The 25,306-nt window shown below is 42.6% G+C and overlaps 1 protein-coding gene across 3 annotated transcripts in view; it reads left to right on the forward strand.

Annotated features, from left to right (window-relative positions):
* Positions 1-88: 88 nt before the first annotated feature.
* MEIS1 (Meis homeobox 1) overlaps positions 89-25,306 on the forward strand; it is a 139,605-nt gene continuing 114,387 nt past the window's right edge. For 2 of the 3 annotated variants that reach the window (XM_066267261.1, XM_066267263.1), the window contains exons 1-6: positions 933-1,713; positions 3,556-3,782; positions 5,593-5,734; positions 6,258-6,308; positions 7,102-7,152; positions 8,564-8,710. In XM_066267261.1, coding sequence (XP_066123358.1) covers positions 1,702-1,713; positions 3,556-3,782; positions 5,593-5,734; positions 6,258-6,308; positions 7,102-7,152; positions 8,564-8,710 — 630 coding nt within the window. In that variant the 5' untranslated portion in view covers positions 933-1,701. Of the gene's footprint in view, positions 903-932; positions 1,714-3,555; positions 3,783-5,592; positions 5,735-6,257; positions 6,309-7,101; positions 7,153-8,563; positions 8,711-25,306 lie in introns of those variants that run through there. The other variant, XM_066267262.1, reaches the window with a different exon arrangement.

Below are 25,306 nucleotides of genomic sequence, written 5' to 3' on the forward strand. Positions count from 1 at the left end.
GTAGCCCAAGCCCAACGCACCGGCCCTGCCGCGCCGCGCCCTGGGCGCACGGCCGCTTCGCCCGGAGAGGATAGGAGAAAAAGCCTCCCTCCCAGCGGCGCCTCGGCCCCGGCTCCGCCCGCGAGGTCTGGGCTGCTCCGAACCCGCGTCGGGTTTCGCTTTCCGGCGATCATAAATAGCTTCGTGTTTGTAAACAGGCGCTGGGGGCACATTCCCGGCTCTCAGCTCATTGTTCCCTCCCTTCCTCTCTCACTTCGCGCAGGACGCCACGGTTGGAACTGGGGGGTCTCCAGGGCTAGGAGGTGGGGGCGTCCAGACCCCAAAGTGAGAAAATGCAAGCATTTCCTCTCCTTGGACCGGGTGTCTATCTCTGACAGCAAAAAACTAAGCTGGATTTGCAGAAAGCTCCAGCCATCTCCACCCCCCGTTCTCGGGACTCCTTAGCAGAGCCTTTCCCAGCCTTGCTCCTGCTTCTCTCTGCTTCCTTTTTTACTTTCCGACTTAGAGTCTTTAGTTCTGAGAATCCAGTACTTTCGCATCACCCCCTTCCGCCCTGAAAAAATACTGGCAGACCCCAATAATTTCGAGGAAAGTCATGAATGCGCAGAGCTCTGTACAAAATAACTCCCGCTGCTGCCTGCCCCGCGTTTATTCCCAATTTATTTAAAGCGTCGGCTTTGGGAGAGAGTCTGGAGGGGGAGGGAGAGAAAAAAATACGGAAAATAAAGCCGGCAGCCGGAATCTGCTGGCCGTGTTTGTGCGCGTGTGCCCTGGGAGTGTGGGTGTTTGTGCCTGGGCGTGCGATTTAATGGAGCGCCTCTCAGCCTCTCCAGTGCGGCCGGAGCTCGCTTCGCGCACCCACCCCTGCCGAGGAGCCTACTTGCTGCAGCCCAATGCATTGTGTAAGACGCGACCTGTTATGGCCACCACTACTTCCGGGTTCTAGCATTCTGGTCGGAATCCACCTCTCCGCCTGTGCAACACACACTTTACACACGCACGGGGACTGCAAGCGGGCGGCATCGATTGTGGCTCCTTTAAGACAAACTCAGACATTTTTTTCAACCCTCCTCCTCTAATCTCTCTCCAGTGCAGCAGTTGCAAAGAGGGAGAGAGAGAGAAAGAGAAAGAGCGAGCGAGCGAGAGAAGAGAGAAACTGATTAGGAATTAGGACTGATTCAAGGGAAGCGAGCGCTAGGGCTTTGTGCATTTGAATATTAACATTTGAGGTGTTCTGACCAGAAGAAGACAGAGCGGATGATCATTCATTCACCACGTTGACAACCTCGCCTGTGATTGACAGCCGGAGTGGCAGAAAGCCATGAGATTTGGTAGTTGGGTCTGAGGGGCGCTCTTTTTTTTTTTTTTTTTTTAACTGATTTTTTGGGGGAGAGAAGATCTGCTTTTTTTCTTCTTCTTCTTTCTTTTTTCTTTTTTTTTTTCTTTTTTTTTTTTTCCTTTGCCCCCGCTGCTGTCTTGGAAACGGAGCGCTTTTATGCTCAGTGACTCGGGCGCTTTGCTTCAGGTCCCGTAGACCGAAGATCTGGGACTAGTAGCTCACGTTGCTGGAGACATTAAGGGATTTTTCGTCCTGCTTCTTAAAATTTTTTTTCCGGGGGAGTTTGCGTGCTTGTTTCCTTTCACACTGGCCTTAAAGAGGATATATTAGAAGTTGAACTAGGAAGGGAGCCAGGGAGGCCGATGGCGCAAAGGGTACGTATTAAAAAACAATTGTGGAACTCAAATGTGAGATTAAATTGAAACGTGGCTGAAAGACACAGCTAAAAAGTTTCCTTTTTTCCTCTCTGTCTTTTTGAATGAGGCTCCTAAAGCCATGGCCTAAAGCGAGAGTATTTATTCAATGCTTTTGTGGACTTCTGTATGTTACATGTTAATTTGAGTAATCAAGTTTTCTATAGATTCCTAACGAGCAGCTATATAAATAAAAATACAAGCTTGGGCAATCATCTGGTTAAATAAAATAAAAACCAAACAAAAAAATGCTAGATACTTAATGCTATAATATGAGTGTTCAGAGAGCAGAAGTTTTGAGCTATTTTTAAACTAAATGGACAGCTAGAAACTTCTGATACGTTATTGATTATGCTCATCTTTAATATTATTAGAAGTATTTATTTTTTTAAAGCAAATAACTTTGTCATAGTACAATGTTTTTTAGGGGGTCAGGAAACATTCATCTTTTAAAAGTAATTTTAATGTGCAAGGATTTTTATGCAAGGTAATACTTAGAAAGTTTATCTTAGACAAGCTCTCCACTAATTGGATACTTAGCACACAGCTACTCACTTTTAAAATGCAATACTAATTTCCCCAATATTCCTGTTTGAATGGAAACATAGTAAAAGTAATGTGAGACAATGACAACCCAACTGAGGTAGTTTCTTAAAAGAAAGGGGGGTCTACAAAAAGCCTTTCTTGCATAATTTGTATGGTGGCCCTCAAAGCCCTGTTTGCAAAAGAAAGTTACTAGGCTGACACATTTTTCTTTGCTCCTTTGGTTCAGGCAAATGTCAGCGTTCTTCCAAACTCTTTTCACACCTCTGGCTCTCAGGAGATGGAAGTGGCAATTCCTCTTTTCTTTGAAAATCATTTCACTCCCGAAGCCTTCAGATCTTGAGGGGAAAAAAACTTGCCTAGAATGAACCAATGAGAAAAATCTGAATAGCTAAATTGTGCACACAAAAATAATGCCGATCAATATGAAAGTAGTTTTTCTAGATGAGGAAGATGGGAAGTTGTATGTGCATTTGTGTTGAATTTGCTTTAAAACTGATGAGTACCATTTGCCTTGCTGACTTCTAGTCTGTGGAGAAAGTTCGCAAGAGTAAACAGAATAACTAACTTCCAACTATAGATTTTCTTTACCATTGGAATAGAAATTGCCCAATTCTAAATTCAACTGTAATGTACTACTAGAAAAGCTGCCCTTCTTTGAGTTTCATTTAGAAGGAGGCCAGTTTTGTATAATGTAGCAGAGTTTGTCTTAGAAAGCAAAGGAAATTCAGTTTCTTGCAGGAATGCCTAAGCTCTTGCAGGCAGGGAAATAAAATAATAAGTCTGTCTGAATTCACGTGCTTGGAGTAGCTATTCCCACCCTAACTTTTTTTAACTCCCCCTCATGAGAAGGGGCTGTGAAACTAGGTGGGTTTGCTGCACTGTGTGGCACCTTTTATTATTGTGATTTTGAATTTCCTCCTATAGAGACATGAATGTTTTACCTTCCACCCTCCGGGAGAATGCCTCCTTTCTTTCCTTACCTTCTTGCTGAAGGATTCTGAATTTATGAACTAGTTGATAGGGACACAAGTTAGGGCAAGACCATTTATCCTAGATGAGTCTCACTGAGAATCCTAGAATTTTACTTTAAAATTGATTTTTTAAATAAAATATCTCTACTTTAGAGATGCAAGGCCACCGAATTCCAGGTTGAAGGACCCAGTTGGACTGACATTATATAAGCTCTGTACCCTGCCGTCCTCCCACATTTGCCTGCCTGGCCTTCTGAACCTTGTTTCTCTCCTGTTTGTCATGCAGTACGACGATCTACCCCATTACGGGGGCATGGATGGAGTAGGCATCCCTTCCACGATGTATGGGGACCCGCATGCGGCCAGATCCATGCAGCCGGTCCACCACCTGAACCATGGGCCTCCTCTGCACTCGCATCAGTACCCGCACACAGCTCACACCAACGCCATGGCCCCCAGCATGGGTTCCTCCGTCAATGACGCTTTAAAGAGAGATAAAGATGCCATTTATGGGTAGGTACAATGGGCAGCAGGTTAAATAGCTGAGATTTGGTGCTTCCCCTCTTTCCTTTTGCCCTTGGTAAGGGGAAAGCCAGAGCTCTCTAGACTGGAGGTACATTACTTGGTGAGTTTTCATTCGCATTGCATGGAGAATTGGGGATGCTACCTGTCATCCCGGACGCCACCCTCTCCACGCGCGTTCCGTGTCCACCCAGCATCCGGCTCTGCCGAGGCCATGCCCGAGAAGGGGTCGCCGTGCAGGAGAAGTTGCCCAAGCTCCTTCGTCCTCTCTGGGCTTGCTGGAGTCCTGGCTGCTCCACTGCGCTGGGAAAGCGTTGGGGGTTTCTAACTGTAGGCGCCTTTGTGTTGGAACGAAACTTTTAGTTTAAGAGAAAATCTTTTAAGCCACTGATTGTTCTGACTTGCTAAGTTTACTCAGCAACCGTATTCTGGCTCTGCCACCGCACAATAAAATCAAGGGAGGACAGTTGCAGGTCAGGCAAGAGGAACAAGCTTTGCATTTAGAAAGTTTTACCACTGTAGACACGGACAGGAGTTCGATCTGAATTGTTAAAGACATTAAGAAACTTATAGTTGTTTTAGTACTTTGTGATCAAAGGCGAAACCTGCAGGATTTAGAAGTAGATGCGGGGTGCTATGGGCCATGTTGTTTTCTGGCTGCGGTTCACACCGTGTTCTCCCGGCCATTCCATTAGACACTGGGCTGGTAAAATCCTTTGAAAGTCCCTGGTGCCTACTGTGTGCTGATGAATTTGGGGACTTCTTTTGACTTTGCAACAACTTTTATTTCTTCTTTTAAAAATATCGTGCAACACCGACCCTCTCCAGCTGCACACCCTTTCTGCTTTATTTTTCTGGTCCCTGTGCGATGGGCTTGTTTAAATCCCAGCATTCTCTCTGGAGCATTAACTGCAAACGGTTCAGCCTCTGGGACAGAACATTTGGGGAAGCTTTGAAAAGGACCCCAAACTGTTAAATTCCCAGCTGGGCTGTGAGAGCTAATAAAAGACTTGAGACACCTCCTTGGGTACTGGAAGAAGATTTTTTTCTTTCTTTCTTTCTTTTATGGGCTGAGATAAGCGACATCTAGGCCCCTTGCAGCACTAGCTTCCTTGCCATTCCGCAGAGACAAAATGAAAGGCTTTCCTGCAAGACCATTGAAAGGAACTTTATTTTGGGGGTGGTGAGGTCGCCGGCGAAGGGAGGGACACTGTGCAGGGAGCCAAGGAGGCGCTTCTTCGCTCTCCTAGGGTCGTGGGGTGGGGATCGGTAGGTGCAGCCCCCTGACAGCGGGTCCCGCAGTCTTAGAGGTCCTTTTCCCAAGTTAGCTGAGCGCCTGCCACCGAGAGATCACCAGCCTGGGCTCTGCGAGGCTGCCTTGGCGGCGCCCACTAGAACGAGCTCTCCCAGCCCCTGCGCCCAGCGCCTCTCTCGTCCTTCAGGTCCTAGATGTGCAGCCGAGGGACGAGGGCTTGTCGGGTGGGAAACTTAATTCAAAATGGCTGCTGGAGCCGCTTGCGTTTTATCCTTAGCAAATGTTACCAATTTCTCCGGCCAGATAAACTGAACCGATCCTCAGATACAGTCCGTGGCATAGGGCCTCTTAACTTGGAGGCCCTAAGAGGGAAGGGAGCTGAGCAGTCACCTGGGTGCGGGGGAATGAGGGAAGGAAAAAAGTAGATGACAAAATCAGGGAGGGGGTCCCTGCCTCCAGCTCCGCCGGTTGCTTTTCTTGGGCGTCCTTTTTCCCTGACTCGGGACTAACCATTGTGTTGTTTGTGACTGTTGTATTTTCTTGCAGACACCCCCTCTTCCCTCTCTTAGCACTGATTTTTGAGAAATGTGAATTAGCTACTTGTACCCCCCGCGAACCGGGGGTGGCGGGCGGGGACGTCTGCTCGTCAGAGTCATTCAATGAAGATATAGCCGTGTTCGCCAAACAGGTCAGCAAAATAAATGTTTAAAAAGTAAAAGGGGGAAAAAAAATAGGGACCTCCCTCCCCTCACCCAGCATATTTGCAAGAGTAACTAGCAAATAGTCCACCCTAAGCCATGCTTGTTACAACTACCCTGAGATTTTCTTCCTATATTAAGTGTCTGCGGGTGACTCAAAATCGCCCATGTCCATCCCAACTCAAGCTCCATAACCTAACGCGGAAAGCTCCCTTTATAAAATGAAATCAGAAACACCACGCGCTGGAGCTGCCTGGACTTGGCGAGCTGAGCAGCCTCCTGTGGTAGTAGCTTAGCTGCTGGTAGAAGTCACCGTGAACTCTGGGCTTGTTTTCGGCTAATTTGATTCACGTTGAAGTATTTCTGCCCGGGACAGACTCGGTGACACCGAGTCCCTCCCGGAGGTTATAGCCGACCCCCGACAGTGTAATGAGGCAAGAAACTAGGAAAGCAACCAGATTTCAAATGTTTCTTTCTCCCCCCCCCCCCCCTTGCTTTTTCACTTGTATTTAGATTCGCGCAGAAAAACCTCTATTTTCTTCTAATCCAGAACTGGATAACTTGGTAAGAGCAGACCCCTTACTCCCCTTCCCTAGCTCTCCTCTCTCCAGCCCCCCAGCTTTTGCTTTGAAAGCTTTGAGGTTTGTAGACGGGCCTTCCCGCTGCCGCTGCAGGTCGGCTGCAAATGTTCCCCGTCCACGGACAAGTGGTCCGGGACAAGATCCCCGGGAAATAAATTTATCTGGACAGGGGCTGGCTAAGCGGCGCGGAGAAACGCGAGCTTTTGTTTTTTATGACAGCCGGGCAGCGCAGCTCTAATCAGCACGGGGATTTATCTCCGGGCCTGTCAGCGTGTGTGCTTAAACTTTGCGGACTTCCCAGCGCTCAAAGTCGCGTCACGAGGGCAGCGACCGGGCAAGAGCCCCCAAACCAATAGTTTGCTTGAAAGGTGTGCAGAAGGCAGCAGAAAGTTTGCAGTGCTAACAGCCACAGTTTGGGGACTATCTGGACTATTTTCTGTGCACACCTTCCAAGGAAACATCTAGTCCAGGGATGTGGCCCTTTGGGGTGGGGTGGGGGCGGTGGAGCTCAGAAAGGGGAGAGAGCCATGGGGGAGGAGAGTGTTTATGATCCCCACTTAGATGCTTTGTTGTTGTTTTAGCTATTTTTTTTCTCCTTAAGAAATATAAACCTCTAGATGGTACCCAGTCGCTGCTATTAAGTTTTAGTGTTATTGCCATAAATCAAAATAACTCTATTTACTGGGGGGAGGAGGAGGGCTGGAGATGCTAGAGCTGTGACAGCCAATTTTCTGCAAACTAGGAATGGGGTACTCATTCTTTTTGTGTCTTTGCAGATGATTCAAGCCATACAAGTATTAAGGTTTCATCTGTTGGAATTAGAGAAGGTAATTTCTCTAGCCTCTTTTTCTTTTGCCCCCTCACCCCCAAACAGACAGGGTGGGGGAAGGTTCAGAATGGCTGAAGTTCAGGCTTCTGAAACATTTGCATAAATGTCTTTCTTTCTGGTAATTAGTGTCAAGGCCAATCTTAACGTCCATTTCTCTTTGCAGTTTAATTACAATTTCAGCCACTAAAACCTACCACAAATGCCCTAGCCTTGTATTCATTCTTAATACCTTGCTGGCTTGTACAAATAGTTGCAATTCTATGCATCCCCCTTGATGTTTAGAATGCTTTTGTGAGTTTCTTCACAGGTTATACCTTTGCGGTCTCTTATCTTCCTCTTCCTCCTCTTCTTTGCTACCTCTGTGAGGGGGGGGAAGTTTTGTTTAGTTTAGTGAGTTTCTGGAAGACAGTCTGAGAGCAGCCCCAGGTCAGACACAGGAGAGGCTGGGGGGGGGGGGGGGAGGAGCGGACAGGGAGTCTGGAGGAGGTGGTGGGAGAGACACATTAAACCTTTTACAGAAACAAAGCAGAGTTGATAGTTGTGTCAATTTCTTGAATCTGCGAATCCTGAACACACCCTACCTTCACACTCAAGAAAGGTGTGGGATATCACAGTTTTGCTAGCTGTTCTCTAAATCTTAGCAATAAAAAACTTGATGCATTGTAATTCAAACTAACATTAAATTGCAAGCACACTGGAGTTTCTTGTGAATTTTTTCATGTTAGTGGTGACTGGGGCCTGCAAGAGACAACTCCACTTGTGTACACCTAAATGTTTTGAAGCATCTTTTTCCTTAAAAAAAAAAAATTAATCTGAGACATTTTTGTAGCTGTCGGTTATTTTTTTTCCATATCATGAATCATGGCAATTTTATTTCCTCTTATTTTTTAAAAAATATCCTAAAATATTCTTCTTATGGATCAAAACCCTAGTTACAAATATTATAGGGCCTTGGGTAGTCAGGCATATGCCACCAGAGTACTGGTCCTTAGAATATAATATATATTCAATATTATATATCTATGTATATATTTTTCCTTAGACACGTTTGGAAGAAGACCTATAATAAAGTAACTAGATGAAATTATATAGTTTACCTTAAATGTCACCCATGCAGGTCACCTCTCTAATGGCCACAGCCCTGGAAGCAGATGAATTTAACACGGGTGTTGAATATGTTGTAGCCTGTGAATCATCTTGTCACTGTCAATTTTCTGGGATATCTCTATTTTGCAAGAAAAGAAAGTTATTCCTAATTCTGGATGCATCTAGGGGTCTCTGGAGGACAACTGCCCTGTGTTTCCCCTATTTGGAAGTTTGCATCTCACAAAGGGGGTGGATTTCACTTGTCAATGTCATTTATGCACTCCTGATTATATTTCCATTTTTTTATTTCTGTCATAATGTAGGTACACGAATTATGTGACAATTTCTGCCACCGGTATATTAGCTGTTTAAAAGGGAAAATGCCTATCGATTTGGTGATAGACGATAGAGAAGGAGGCTCAAAATCAGACAGTGAAGATATAACAAGATCAGCAAATCTAACCGACCAGGTATGTCCTTTTCAATTTCAACATCCCTGGAAAAAAAAAAAATCTGTATGTATATTGCTTGCTGGGTCACTACCACCTCCTTTTATTATTTGCATTTGATTAAGTCCCTTTTAGATACATTTCCATCGAAATGAAAATTTTTGAATAATGTGACTATTATTGCTTCATTATGGCTGGCTCTGGGATTCGACCTAGAGAGATGAGCTTGTAAAAGCTCTGCCTGCAAACTTGACCTGTTTCTTGTCGCTTTTAATTTTTGTCTTTATTTACCCTCTATAATAATGGGAGTGTTAACTGCCAGTGACCACCTCTGATTGTAGGGCTTTGTTCTGGAGCATTCTCCCACCCCTTTCTCTCTTGAAGAAAAGAAAAGTGTAGGGTCTGCTTATTTCTTATTTATTAGGAATAAACCCAAGATAGGTGGTCTAAGAAAGACAGCAAGGGTTTGAAATCTAGCAAATGCTGGCTGTTTTCTCCCTGTCTGTACGGTTCATTAGCCTGTCTTGTCAGTTTTCCTCGGCCGAACGCTTCTAGACCTCACTGAACATTGCTTTGTGCAGTGCTTGCTGCAAACTCGCCCATTTTATTGTACTTCCTAGAAAAAATAAGACCAGGCCGAGGGTATAAAAACAGATAAATACGGACTTTTCTCCTCTTCTTTTCACTCATCCTCCAGCTGGTACGTGCTTTGGGCCCTCTGGGTTGGCAGCTTTTGGAAGTATCAGCATCTCTGCAACTCTCCCTCGGTGTGGCGGGTGGGGGACCTCGCGCCACCTTGACTCTCAACTGTCCGCTTTTGCTTGCTTTGCACCCTCTTCTCCCGTCCTCCTCCTAGGCCCTTCTTCCGCTGCGTTGCTAAGTGGGGACGACTTTTATTTGGACTTGCTGGGGTGTGTGTGTGTGCGTCTCTCTCTCACCCCAACACCACTGTTTGCTCCCAGTGTCCCTCTGTTCAGTCACTGTGTCTCTGGATTGGTCCGAAGGAGTTGCAAAAATAGCATGAAAGTGAAAAGTGAGGAGTGGGTGGGATAAAACAGGGCTCACGACAGCTCTCCGTTGCGAATTGTTGCAACGCGTCTAGAGATTTGGGTTGCGGGCCTCCTCCCTCTCTCCAAATAGAAGTGAAGGCCTGGAGTTGTTTCTCTTTCTGACTTGGCACGTGAGTCCCGTCTTGGGGGAGAGATCCGCCCGCCTTTGTTAAGCCGAAGGACCGCCAGCCACGCAGCTTGCCTTGCAGGCTCTGCACTGACTGCTGTTGGCCAGCGGCTATCCTGTCCAAGTGCCCGACTCCTCGATCTTGGTGGCATCTTAAAGTTTTCTTCTCTCGAAATCACCTCCTTAAAATAAAACCCCAGCTTGGCTTATTCTGGGGAAACTCGCAACAGAGGCTGAATTCTTCTTTCCTTTAGGAGGAGTGGAGGGCAGGCTGACCTGAGCTTTAAAGGGTGCCAAAGCGCCGGGTCCCTACTATTATTTGGCAAGTTGCAAACTTTCGGCAGTGTAGACGAGTGCACAGGACTGGCGGCCTGAGCAGTCCCGGAGCGGCCCTGCGGACGTGGGAAACCTGCAGGCGGCCGGGCTGGTGGGGCCTGTCCTCGACCCCGCGGCTGCCGGCTTCCGCCTGCTTCAGCCCGCCAGGCCTCGCCCCAGAGCTGCTAAAGACGCATTCCGCCGAGGAACCCTCGGGTAGCTGCTGTTGAATAAAAATCGTAATCCAACGAGCCTAACTAGAAAATAGGATTCTAAAAGCTTCTAGTGCTGGGTATATAAAGCTATTTGAGCAAATTACAAGAATCGCTTAAGGGCATGAATGAAATCAACACTTTAATTGCCTCCGAAATGAAGATTTATACCCCATTTTCTCAACGAATCATTATTTTATTAAAGTCAAAGATAAAGGACCAAAGTTATGGGGTATTTGGGGAGGATACAAAATTGATAACATCACTTTCTTCCCCCTACTCCTTCGGTAAACTTTTGTTACCCAATTGCCTTAACTTGAGATAGGCAGATTGGTAGGCACTTCTATGGGGTGAAAGTATGCATTTTATTCTTCCTCCGACACGCATAAAATGAGAAGCGTGCCTCCAACCCCGCCGCTTTTGAGGGGGCTTCGCAGCTTTGGCTGAGCTGGTGGCGCTGTTGGCCTGTGCGCGTGGGCGTGGGCGCGCTCGCGAGACCCCTCGGGCTCACCCAGGTCTCAGTTGGTCAGAGGGCAGCAAACCCAAGTTTGTTCTTTCTAATTGACCGCTTCCCAGGAGCCAGGAGCGAGTGTGCCTGGGCTCCCTTTGGAGCGGGGAGCGCAGAGCGCGGGGTGCACGAGGGACTGTGCCTAGGCAGCAGAGTGGAGTCCCCTGCCTTGGACGGTGGGTACCAGGGCCGCCAGGTGGGCACCAGTTTTCCCGACTGTAACAAGCTCACGGGGCCCTGGGGGGTGTTGGACCCCTGGTGCGGCGCCCTTGGGGCCAGACCCAGGAAAGACTGCCTCGCCACCTGTCTGCAAATGCGGCCCAGCCAGTTTGAGTCCCCGCAGAGGGTGCACTGTGGAACTAGATGCTGCAGGCGTGGCGCGAGCGCTGGGCCTCGTTAGCTCGTTAACCCCTCTGTCTCTAGGGTCTGCTGGCTGCACGGTTTATTTTACTTTTTCCCTCGGAGGGCGCGGAGGCTGCCACCCGCGCAGGGACCGGGGATCGACGAGTTTGATATCAGCCGGTTTCCCGAAAGGCTAATCGGTGGAAATCCACTTGGCCTTGTAGTGTTTTGTGGGGTTTTTTGTATTTATTTATTTGTTTGTTTATTTTTATCAGACTAAGACTCCAGTAGAAGCTGTGATTCCGCCCCCTCCTCCCGTCTTTACGCTCACTCCCACTCCCAGACCCCGAGGTCCCCGCGGACGCAGCCCTCCCAGGCGCCCTCTCCCGACCGCCACGTTCGCGGCCTCGGCACTCAGGCTCCGGACGCCCGAGGACTAGGGTCCTGGGGATTTCCGAGCCTCGGTGAGGGGGGGGAGCCGGGCTGCGACCCGGGAGTGGGTGTAGAAGGGGACCTGGGAGCGAGGCGTCAATGAGAGGGTTGAGCCTGGTGGGCGAGGAAGGATGCAGGTCCGAGGGAAGGAGGGTTGCATGTTTTGGGGCGGGGGGAGGGTCAAGGGTGGAATTGGGGGCGCCCAGAGTGGCTAGGCGGGAAGACCCTGGGCCCCCAGAGGGCAGACTCCAGACCGCGCTCCAAGAAGGAGCCGTCGAACGAAGCCTTCCCTCCCAGGGCTGTCTGTTGCTCGCCACTCCTTGAATCTAAGCATTTTCCACTCCAACACTGGGAAGAGAGAGAGAGCGAGAGAGCGGGGAGAGGAGCAAAGGGTCTCCGGGCCCCTAAGGCCGCCTCCCGGGTGGCCACGCCTGCTCGTAGCGAGCGGGAAATAGCTGGGCCTGTGCTTCGGCGCCAGCCCGGTTTCTCCCACAAGCAGTGGGAAGCAAAGAAATGGTCCCCTTGGATTACAATTTTTATTCAACAGCAGCTCTCCGGGGGGTCCTCGGCTGAAGCTGCATTTAACAGCTCTTGGGCAAGGGCTTCCAGGCTGCACCGGGCGCCTTGTTGCATGTTAATCCAGATTTGTCTTTGACATCTAGGGAAAAGCAATGTGGCTCTCAGAGTTGGAACCAGAAGGCTCGCCAGGCAGGTTAAATGCCAAGTGCTGGTGAGATCCCAGGGGAGGGGACGGCTGCCGGGGCGGTGAGGCCCAGGCTGGAGAGGCCGGCCTCCTGGCCTCAGGGATGCAGGGCAGCCCGGGACCGTGAACTTTACTTCCCAAGTGGGCCAGAGAACCCTGGTGGCAATTGTTGTATTTTAAATGTCCCGAATGTTGTTTCCAAAACATAGTTTAAAATAAAAAAAATTTAAATTGAACTTGTACTTGACTGAAAATAATCCCTCCCTGCAAAATGGGGTGGGGAGGCATCTAAGTGATATTTAAACTTTCTCTTTTGGAGTGGAGTTTATGGTCAGGGATGGGGACGGAAGGGCAAGGGACAGCCTAATGCCCTTGATGAATTTGCTGTTTCAGGAAAAAAAAAAAAAAGTCGAGACCATCGGATATTTGCTAATACTAGAAAGGCAGACAATTTATTTTCATCTAGTAAGAAAACTGGACACAAATATCAGGAAACAGGAAAAGGGTCCCATTGTCAGGTAGTTTGTTTCTAAATGCTTACAGAAAGATACATCTTATTTAAATTGTAAATACTTCATAGGGTCCCACTTAATGCCTTAATCCTGGAACCTCTCAGTCCACAGTCCTTGTAAGTGATGGGGTCTTAGAATTATCTATCTTTCCTTTTGATTGTTGTTGTGGGTCATGTGATGCACTCTTAATTTCTTTTTTGAAATATGTCAAAGGGAAATTATAGTAAGATTCTCTTTAATGATTAAATAATAAGGTGTTGACTGCTTGTCACTACATTAGCTAATTGGGATGTTCATTCTAGGCCCTTTATTGCTAAGAAACCTTTGAATTAAAAGTTAGTTGTTTACCAGGTGTGTTTTTATTATTACTTTCTGATTGGCTTTTAGTGTGTATTTCTGTGTGAATTTTAGAGTAGCGATACATTGATTTTTAATAGGGTCTCTTTAAAAACATTTTAGAAAAAAGAAGTGCAGAATATATGCAGATAGGTTGAGGTCAATCACATTGTTAAATGTCTTGAAGTCTAAATGCTAATACTACAAAAGTTATTCCTTTTCAGAGTATCTCTCTCTCTCTCTCTCTCTCTCTCTCTCTCTCTCTCTCTCTCTCTCCTCTCTGTTTCTCAGTCCCCAGTGCAAGTTCCATGGTTAATGGAAAGCAATGATACTAATGCTACTTTGTACAAAGTAAAGCCCCATAACAGTAACTATTGTTCAGTGATTTAACTAGCTCTGTGGCAATAGGTCACTCAAATAGCAATCTTTCTCTCACTAGAATGACTCCATTGCTCACGATTTGGAAATATATAGAGTGGTTGTGTGTACTATTGCTATTGGCCCTAACTTAGAGACTTTTATTAGAAAACATGGAAAAGCTTGAATAGTAGAGGAAGAAGAAAAGAGGGAAGGCAAAAAGAGGATTAAAATATGGGCCCTGCTTTAAAAAAAAAAGTAACTGAAATATCATGCTATAATTGTCCAACTTTGAAAATAAATTTTAAATCATTATGTTTTCAAACACTCATATATTTAAATGTTAAAAGGTTTGTCATAGTCCCAAAGATTTAAAACACAGCTGTTGCTCGGTGACGGAAGGAAAATTATGTAGTAAAACTCCATACTCTTAAAAACAAAGACTATTTGTGGTCCCATAGTAGAAACTTAGGCTTATTAAGGCCATGTAGATAGGCTAAAGTATTACCATGGGGCCTACTGTTATAAAACCAGTTCACCGCCCCTCGCAGGTGGAGTGAGAGAAACTGTGAAGAATGCATAACAAGTTATATTAAGACACTTGTCATAAATGAAAATACTGTCAACATGAATTCAAATGAAGTATTTTCATATTGGTAATGTTATCTTTTCTATTGCACTAGCAATATTTTCTTCTGAAACATAAATATGTCAAACAAATGTGGAATGCTAAAAGTTTTAATAAATGATCGTTTAATCATCAAACACAATCCAGATATGTATACAGAAACTTTTAAAGGAAAGCTGGCATTCAACCAAATCCTTATAGGGAATAGCAGGGAGATGATCAAAAATGACCACAAAATAAGACTTCCTGTAAGAAGGTCTATAATTCAACATTATTTGACTCCATTGTCAGGGAGATACTTGAAGGATAGTAAACTGATACCATTCTCAGTCATTTTTGTTATACAGTCTTAAATGTTTGCAACTATAGCATTTTAGATGGCCATTTTTAGATTATGGTATCTGTCATATTTGTATTAAAGTAGTACTTGAATTTATGTTATGAAACTAAAAATGTTGCCATTTCTCCTAAGTGCAAAAATTGATATTTAAAATTACACCAAAACTATGGGGAAGTATTTTTTTACAAATAAAGAAATAAAAGTAGAAGACATGTGACCATGTGTCTGATAGCTGTACAGATGTTAGACTTAAAGGCTATCAAAATCCCAAGTAAAACAAACCTGTGGTAAATTCATGTAGGGTTTGGTGTTCCTTACTCATCAGGAAATGTCAGGATATAATACCTGTTTCAAAAGTTAGAGTCTAAAGCATAAAATCCAGCCTCCCCGGTGAATTTTAACAGTAATTCCAAAGTTTAACTTTTGGGATTCTGTAACAGTTTGGATATTTTACTATTAATATTTGTAAATGAACCTTGGGTGTATAAAATCACTTTTGAAAAATTTAAGCAGATGAGTATGTGTATGTAGTGTAAAAGATAAAGGTACTTTTTCACTCTATCCTTAATTTAACAAGCTGTGATTTCAGGATTCTAGAAATTTGGGAAAGCTTCTGGGAGTTTAAACAACTTCTCGAAGAAGTATACCTGTATTGAGCAATTGCTGGATTTCCCACGCTTAAAAATTTGACATTTTAATAAATGGTGTAAAGGATACCATGTGAAATAAACAAGAACATATCCATTTAAATATTTGTCATTAGAATCCAATTTCAATCAGTTTAATGCATTCGTGTGTGCAGAATTAAAGGAATTGGCAACACTTTACTAGACTCTCTCTGAACACTCTTTCCAAAGAGCATTTCTTAATCTAGGAAATATGTTCCTGTTAAAGGAAAACACCACAGTGCAAATTTTTTGAAGTTATTTTTTATTTCTGTACTTCTTGGTTCAGGATTCTTAACATATACCATAAAGAGTTATTCTCTGGTGAAATTAGCTCATTTCTACATTTATTGAATTATACACCTGTTTATTTATATCATGAGTATATATAGTTAAATACAAGTTATAACCAGAACTAAGTCATTAACTCTCTTTAAAATATGCAATAAGCATGTGATGGCTTTTCCATGACATAAGTACTACTATAAACAGAAAGAGGGTAAATAAGTTGTAAAAATAAATTTTACATTACTCCTCAAAAATACATTTCTACCATTGATTCTTTCCTTGATACTTTCATGACTATTTATAATTAATAGGACTTATAATCCTGAGGTAAAGAAACTGAAGTGTGAAATTTATGATTCTTTAAAAAGCTTAAATAAAATTACATTTTTTCACAATAAGGAAATACTATTACTACTAATAACTTTACTAAGTAATACTTTAAAACCACCACTCTTTTTATGAGTTTAACAAGTTTAAACAATATTTTAGAGTCTTGCTGCTTATGTCTTTCGGACACAATACAAAATTTTTAACTTTCAATGGATTGAAACATACATTATTTTGTCTCATTTAGATTGTAGTAATTAGTAAATAAGATTTTAAGTGATAATAAAATTATTCCTTGACAATAAATGCTGGCTTGGAATGAATTGTTGTTGCTGGTGAAGTCCCATTTCTGCAAATTTTTTTGCCTTATTCTTTACAATGCAGAATGATAGCATCTTTATTATTTATTCATTATAAATATCTGGGTTGTTGGTTATTATTTAGAAAGATAGAACTACAGCTCTTTCTTTTTCTGATCACTTTTCCATCATTTGGTAAGCCTCCTATTCCTGTGATCTGAACTAGTTTGCTAGGTCTCATTTCCCTGAGTACCTTGTGGGTTATTATGCACAGGTGGGTTTATTTTCCTGAGAAGATGAAAAATGTTACTCACTTTAGAACAGGAATGAATGGAAACCAAAGTCATCAAATATTCCCAACCTGTGCTTTACAATGAGGTGAAAAACTGAGAACTGTTGTTCTTGTTTGCCTCCCTTAGGGCTATGAATACTTGATATAGAGATTCATATCAGCCTCTTTGTGTTCTTCCTCTTAAGACCTAAATGTTTGTTTTCAGTGACTGTATTTTTAACTGATAGTCCATATTGGGTCCCAGACCTCCATGATTTGCATTTTATTCTGCATTTGTATTCACATTATGTCTCATAGAAACTCTTTAAAGTGAAGTGTGTTTATGACTATTATGAAACTCTAGAAAATGAAGTTTTATAATGAAATCAATATAGTCATCAAAGGACAATGAAGGGAACAATTTCATGTAAACTCAGAGTTATCTCATCCTATCCTAACTTGAAAAAGGCTTATTTCTGTTCTTTAAAAAATATTAGAAGCTCAATGAATAAGAATTTCTTTGACCATAAAACTTTCCTTAATATCTCTATAACTATTTGGATGTGTTCTCAAACATTAACTTAATTTGATAGACAAGCTATAATTAACTGTGACCTATAGTGTTTTCTGTTATTCAGAGACTATTCCTTAGTGGTTTGAAGACTTAATTTTCAGCTAAATGGTATATAATGTCTGATCTTATAAAGGCATACTTATACTATTTGCAAGAAATGGAAATAGTTTATGTATGTATAGGGCTATAAAAGGGGGATCCTCTGTGGGGAGGGGCTGACAATTTTTACAATGTAAGTCCTACCAAACTGATATAAGTGGGCTCCTTCCCCCCCCCCAAGTCTACCTTTCTATTCAGTGCAATGTTAAAGTGTTTCACATTGAAGGAAAAAACAAACAAACAAAACCTGTGTGTTTCATGGGACAAAAACTCATACATGACATTTTAAATCTAGTGATTTCATTGCTAATCAAAAACCCGTAGTGTAGAGAGAGTTAAAAATTATAGCAAATAGGTAAAATGCTATTAGCTATGGTGCTACAATCAAAATAGAAACTTTAACAGCAAACTTAAATGGGGCATTTTGGGTTTAGTGGGAGCATTTACTTGAAAGTTCCCACTTGATCTGGAGTTGTTTTAAAACACCCACTTAAGAATATGTAAGTTTAAGAACTTTGTGATAACTAACTCACCATTAAAGGTTACTTTTATTTGAAATTGTTCATTCATAGGAGACTCCATCTTATGAATAGCTACCCTGCCCTTCACTCTTGAACAGTTCAGATAAATGTATGATTTATTTACAGTCTATGGTATACATTATTTATATGGGAAGTATGCTGTAACTCTACAGAGCATATAGAATTTATCTTTGCCAGATATGGGTGGCTTCTCTGCCAATAGTAGCAGAGACCTAAGTAGACGATAATAAGGTTACCCTCAGTGTCCAGATCAATATCATCTTATAGAGTCATTACATGTTTGTATTTCATAATTCCAGATGCAAGTGCATTTTTCCATTTTCATTTTAATTGTCATAGTTCTTTTGGCTCTAGCTTCTGCCAAAGAATCAAGAATTTTACATTTTGAATTGACCTTGGTGATAAATTAATTTATTTGAGGGAAAGAAAAAGATACTGAATAGCAGACTAATTTAACCTCTTCATGTCTTTCAGCATGCTTCTCTATCCTTTAAGGTGTTTTAAATGTTCTGGAAAATATTGTCCATGGAAGTTTTAAGACTGGGTGTGTATTTGGTGGCTTGGCCTATTGTAGGATTTTATAAGCTGTGCTCAATAACAAAATCACCAAGAAAAATATCAGACTCATTGTGTCCTGCATTTCCTTGCCCAAAATAATAGAGACATGGAGACTATACTTGTTCTGTGCATATCAAATGTATTGTGGTTGTTCGAGTATTTTTTAGTCTAATATTATTCAAAGCTGAGATCAATCTTCATTTGAGAGAGTATAAACATTTTTATCCTGGAATTTGGAATTTGTAGCAAATCAATTTTATTTTCCGAATTACCCTGCTGTTTCAATTAGGTTCATTGTTCTTCCCTCTACTGTTTCGACATTCTAAGGTTTGCTTGCCACCCTAACAGTGAGTTGTTTGAGTGTTTCATATTTATTGAGGGCATGTAAAGAACATGCCAACAGGAAAAAGAAGAGAATGAAACATTAACAAATCAATTATGGGGCTTTTCTTCACTTGTAGTATACATCTACTATTCCAAATACTCTATAACTGTTAAAATAGTACCAATGGCTTCGGGAGTTATAGCCTTGGGTATGGCTGCAGAGTGGCATTCTGATGAGCTGGAATTCCTGAAAAAGTGCACCAGCAGCACAGCTTGGCCTCCTGCTTCTGGAATTCACAGTTTCTTTGGTTGATCTCTCAGTTAAAGGCCTTGAAATATAGAAAACTGGGCCATTCTAGGAACCAGAAATGCCAATTATATTTCAAGGTGCATTGAAAAAGGCCTCTCTGATGATTTTGCCAAGATAAATAATAAAAGAAGAAATAGTATTTTCCCCACCTCCAAATTTAACATTGTGCAAACTTAAGGATTTAGGGACCCTGGAGGAATGACAGATGTTAAAAAAAATAAAAGTTGATTGAAAATATAAAAAGCTGGAAGTGCTTCCAGAAAGAAAATCACAGGGGAATTGGGAAATGCCCTATTGCTAATTGTTAGTGGACATCAGAGGTAAGTGTACATATCCATGATTCTTTTATCCAAAGTACAGTGCTTTAAGGCAGTCGAATAAGACAAGACTACCTTTTAGCTCAATTTTTTTTCTTCTCACATCAGTCTTGTAGGGTTTCTGGTTTTAGAGTTAGAAGTAGAATAGAGAAAACTTCAGAAACACTAGAAAAGGAGCCATTAAGAGCGCTAATTGTAACTTTCAGTTCCACACAGCCCTTTAGTCAGCAGTAGCCCAATAAGGTACGTACACTTCAGAGTTAGAGCAGTGGTAATTGAATCTAGGCTGTGTTGTGAGAGGGTGTCTCTTGACCTCCTTGGGCCTCAGTTTTAGCATCTGTAACATGGGGATAGTAATAGAATACATTATTGAGTTACTTGTCAGAATTAAGTAAGAATTCATATAAAGCTTTTAAAATAGTAAACCCTAAATAAACAGTACAGTATATTAAATAATCTTTTATCTTCTTGTATTCTGCCCAACCATCAACAACATGAATTTGACTTGAGGAAGGAAGATTGGATAGTTGTTAATGGATGTTTTTTAATAGACTGCTTTTTTAGCATAGATAGAGCTTAAGAAAAATATTTTAATTTTTATTAAGGGGGGGTGCCCCTATTATTCTGATTTTATTGTAGTGTGTCAAAAGGGACCAACCAGCTCCTCAGTGGTGTTGCTGAGACAGCACAGTAAGTTACTACAGATTCACTCTTAAGTTCAATTTCAAATAAAGTTATGTGCAGATCTTGTGCTGAGTACTTTTTTCCACATTTCTGAGTACAAATGCAACATGGCTGAGATCCAGATGCTCACGAGGTCTTATTATCTACTTGTACTCAGGATACAATGTTTTCTACCTTATCGGATGTTCTTTTTGCTAGGATGCTTGCCTAGAAAACGTGTGGTTTGAAGTGTTTTATATAAGACACTTTTAAGTTTATTTTATCTTAATTTGTTTGCAAAATGAGGAGCACTGAATACTGTTACAAATGTAAAACAAAACATTGGGAAGCAAGCAATCTTATAAAAGGGATTTTATAACTCCAGGTATATTGGCATAATTTAAAGATTATTCTGCCACTTCTAATAGAAATGATAGAAAATACTCTGAATGATAGAAAATACTCTTAGATAAATGAAGAGTAGGGTTTGAAATACTTAGGTACAAATATTTGGAAATATAGTAGTGCCAGTTGGACTAGAGGGATTTAAAAAAGGAATTTAAACATTCAACTTTGAACTACATTTACAGGTTTGATTTCAGGAGTGGAAGCACATGGAGTCATTAAAATAATTTAATATAGGAGTTTATTTTTACTAATAGCATGCCAGCCATAATACAATGGCATAGGAAAAGGAAATGTTATTAAAACATAAAAGAGTACTTTGACTAAGATTTCTAGTGTAATGAGGCTTTATCTTCCCTTCTGTTCATGAGCTTTTCTTCCACAACAAACTGCTTAGTTGAATATGAGCATTTAGTGCCCTTGAATAATTTGTGAATTACTCATCTACTTTCTGGTTTTGAGATTTTTTGGTAAAACTAGTTGTCAGTTCTTGGTAGCACTTTCCCTTTGGTTGTAACCAGTCTCCCTTGTAATTTGTCCGGAGGAACCTACCCCAGGTGGGAATTACCACAGTGTGGTCACATTGGGATAGTGTTGGCATTAATTCTCAATGTAAAGAATTGGGCGGAATATGTCAGTGCTGTGTGGGTTTCATATGGAAAGTTGTTGGGTTATTTTAGGTGGTGCTTTCACATCTGCAGAATTTTGCTTAGCATTATTGATTCATTTTTAATTTTGTGGATGCATGAATTTAACCATGCAGCTTAGTGATGACCCAAGAGTGTCAGAGTTGAGACCTAAAAGATATAAGACTGTGGGAAAGTAAAATTGTAAGGAGCATTGGGAGAGTGACTCCTGGTGCTGAGCTTGAGCTGCCTGAAATCCCTGACCTCACTGCTGGCCACAGCCACCAGGCCTGGAGGAGAACTAGGCATGGTCAGAGGTCATGTGCAGAGAGCAAAGTGTTTAAGGGCGGGTGGGTTTGTTTGTTTGTTTATTTATTTATTATTTATGTGTGTGTGTGTGTGTGTGTGTGTGTATGACAGAGACAGAGAGAGACAGAGTGAGGGACAGAGAGGAACAGACAGACCAGAAGGGAGAGAGATGAGAAATACCAATTCTTTGTTGCAGCACCTTAGTTTCTCATTGATTGCTTCCTCATATGTACCTTGACCCGGGGGCTACAGCAGACCAAGTAACCCCTTGCTCAAGCCAGTGACCTTGGGCCCAAGCTGGTGAGCTCTGCTCAAACCAGATGAGCCCTCGCTCAAGCCGGCGACCTTGGGGTTTCAAACCCGGGTCCTTGCGTCCCAGTCCAACGCTCTACCCACTGCACCACCATCTGGTCAGGCTAAGGGTGAGTGGGTTTAAAAAAGGAAGTTGACTGCCAAGCTGTTCTACATATCATTACAATGTACCATTAAAATTAGTTTTTTCCATATTCTTTGCCTGAGTCCTCCGCACATGGTGGTATATATTGCTGTGTGGGCGTGGGCGAGTGTGATGTGAGTCTTGTGCCTCTCCCCCTGTCTGAACCTGAGGCTTCAGTGATTCCCAAAGCTCATGCAATCACCTGATACAAAACTTTTCATTTAAAGATGAAATTACTCCTTGGAGAATTTTCACCAAAGGCAAAAAAAAAAAAGCCATACACAAAAAAACTCACAAAAATTCTCCTCCTCCTCTCTACATGCCTCATTACACAGAGATAGAGAATTCAATGTTTGGAAAATTATCATTTTTGTAGGTTTTATTTGTGGTATGTGAGAACTGGGAAATATAGAACTCAATTTAACGGCTGCTGTCTGCCTTCACACACTACCCGCGACTATTATCGTTGATCATCTGTATCTGCATATGTATGAGTGTGTGTTCGTGTGTGGGTATTTAAAGCAGTACATCGTCATTGTAAGTCATTAAGGTTTTAGAAGTCTACCTTGTTGGATGCAGAACTAGGTACACTTAGGTTGTTTGTAAAGATACTGGCTGGCCCAATGCAGTGAGCACCATCACTAAGGGATAATTGGATAATCATGGAGATGTGTCACTCCATTAAAAGTCCACAGTGGCAAAGATGGTCAGGCTGGAACGGGGAGAAGAGGATGTGTGGTGTCTTAGTGAGAGCCGCAGATCCTGGAGGGGGGGGGGTGCTGGGTTTCCATTGTCTTACCACTAACTTACCATCTGCCCTGAGTCACCAGAATTACCCTGCAGGCCTCTGTTAAATGGGGAAAATAAGCACACTTTGTTGCAACATTAAAAAGGGGCTCAGCAAGAACCCTGGCAGGTCTGGAAGATCGGCAAAGGCAAGGTTGTGAGGGCAGGGACAGGGAAGGAAATGAGAGGAAAGGAAGAGACCAGACGGAGAAAGTCGGAAGAAGTGTGCAAGGGAGATAACCTTTTAACAAATGGCCCTCCTGGGGAAGGCACCCGTGGGCCACCACCAGGGACTGCCTCAGGCCCCCACCAGCTTTGCCCAGCACAGCAGTCACCTTCATACACTTTTTCTATTAGTTAGCAGGACAGAGTGTGGACTCAGAAAAGTTTACACCTTCAGTCCATTCCCAAGCACATTTTAATGTAACCCTTGACTTCATAGCAGGTGTGCACATAATCTGTGAGCTTCTGATATTTAAAAACATCGGAAAGCTTAAAAGGTAAGAGGACAGTTCTATGGTAAAACAAAGCAGCCTGCTCAAACTTGTCATGGTTAGATGAATTTTGCTTAATAATTTCCAGGGATTTTTTTTTGAAATCCATATAAAGAATTTGACTTTTTTTTTTTTTTTTTTTTTTTTTTTTTTGCTTTTTGCTGAATTGCTTGAATTTGAAGTTGGGTAGATATAGCCTGAGGGGAGTATGTTTTGAGAGAAGCAGGCTTTACCAAGGGCTCTAGCAAATTGTAGGTGCTATTTGGTTGTTGAGTGAGTTGACTGCTGTACGGCTTGACTTGGTTATCAAGCAGGTTCAAATGGGGTGGGGACACATGAAAATTTTCAAATAGGAGTGTCAGAATGACTTTAAATCTTCATAAAAAATTAAAAAATCTCAGAGTCTCCCATTTTTCAACTTCAAGTGCATGGTAGTGCCTGGACGCCTTCTCTTCTCACCTTCGCATGAGGGTCTCCCTGGTCCCTTTTTCTCAAAAGGCATCATTGATTGAGAGACATGTCGGGAATCATAGCTGGGGAAGTTCTGTGCCTTTAAGGATCCTAAGAGACATTGTTTAGACAGAGGTGAAAACGTCTCAGGGAGGGGGCCTAAGAAGATGTGACTACCCTGGCAGTGTAGAATGATGGCATTCGGGGATCCTGTCTGCTGTGCTTCCTGAACAGGCATAGGCGTGTGTGTGTGTGTGTGTACACATGCAGATGTGGGAATGTGAGTGTGTGTGTGCAGGAGTGGCACACACATGGGTGCCTCCCCCACATGGACCGACCACTCCCCGGTCTGGAGGGCCAAAACCTTTCCCTTTTGCAGCTGTGCCAGCTCCTTCAGGCTGTCAGAGATCATTTACTGAGAAGACTGTGGTGGTTTGAAAACACCAATGTACTTCCCCAAAGAGAATGCTGCCTATTGTGAGGTGTCCACTAGATTTAAAGTTTGAACACTGTGATTATATCTGCTCAGTTTTTACATAGCTGCTAGCTGACCTCTTTAGAGTCAAGGTCATCAGAATCTTGTTTATCCATCTTTCTGAATGGGACAGGGAATGTAGAAAAATTGAAGAAAAGAACCCCACAATTTCTGGCCTAGAATAAAAAGATCCTGGTATATTGATGTGACAAATGACCAAGTGAGAAGATATGTCAAAGTGCTTTGTATACTGTAAGGTGATTTATAAATATTAGGGATCAAATTAAACTTGATGGGGTGGGGAGGAGCAAGCCACCTGTAAAATCATGTTATCTGAGGGTGAAAATAAGATCAGTTTGCATTCCCTGAGCACACACCAGCTGGGAGATAGCCCAGGGCATGCCAGGCTGTACACTGAGCCTGCTTGGGTTTACCATTCCTTCTAGAAAGAATACAAAAGACCTTCTTTCTAGAAGGTCTGTAAACCGAGTACACCTGTATGTAGATATTTCAGGGTTGACTATGTTGTTAAATTAAAAACTATAGTAGCTTTCATTTATTGAGTACTTGCCGCATGTCTGGAAATTTATATGTTATGCCTGCAGAGGAGTGTTTTTTTTTTTATCCCCGTTTACGGATTAGGGACATTAAGAGTAAGGGAGGTTGTGACTTGTCTAAGACTATATAAGTAATGTAGTCAGATTTCAAACTGGCATATGTGTAGTTTTGAGTTTCCTATCTTTTGACTGTGTTATACTGCAACTGAGTATTAATATATTTTTATAGTGGCATGTGTTTATGTGATTGCAAGTTTGTGATATGTTTCTAAATCATGCAAATATTTTTTAGATATTTTATGATGCTTAATACAGGAGATCACAGCATAGGTGACAATTTAACACAGAGATTGTCTATATATCACTTAAGTTACTCACTTATTTATTCAGAAACATATTTGTATCTAATGTGGTATAGACATTGTCCTGGGATGAATGGTGAAAGGGTGGCTAAAATATAGTCCTGGACTTTAGAACATTCATAGTGTAGAACTGTAGACAGGCACCACAGGTCATCACACAACAATACGAGAGTCAAATAAATGGTTAGAGGTGTATTCTAAGTGCTCTCGGGAGGGGAGCCTCACTCATCCTGGGGGAAGTGTGTGTGTGTATAGATCAGGGAAGGCATTGCGGGGGAGGTGATAGCTGAACTGTGACTTAATTAGCAAGTAGGAGGTAATCAGGGACCAGGCCAGGCAAAGAAGGTCATTCCAGGCAGGAAGGATAAAGATGGGCCCGAATGGACAAGCAGAACATACTTGCCAGAAATCACATTCTGGGGAAGAGGAACAAGGAGAGGAACAGTCCCCAGGGCTTGGACTATTAAGGGCTTTGAGTATGAGGTGAAGGACCCTAGACTATATTCTATAGGCAGTAGGGAGCTGTTAGTTTATTCAACAGACACACGTTGAATGAATACCAGACACACATTGGGCACTGTGCTTGATACACAGGATGAAATGTCAAGCAACATTGACA

This window comes from Saccopteryx bilineata, chromosome 3, assembly GCF_036850765.1.
Source record: "Saccopteryx bilineata isolate mSacBil1 chromosome 3, mSacBil1_pri_phased_curated, whole genome shotgun sequence".
NCBI lineage: Eukaryota > Metazoa > Chordata > Mammalia > Chiroptera > Emballonuridae > Saccopteryx > Saccopteryx bilineata.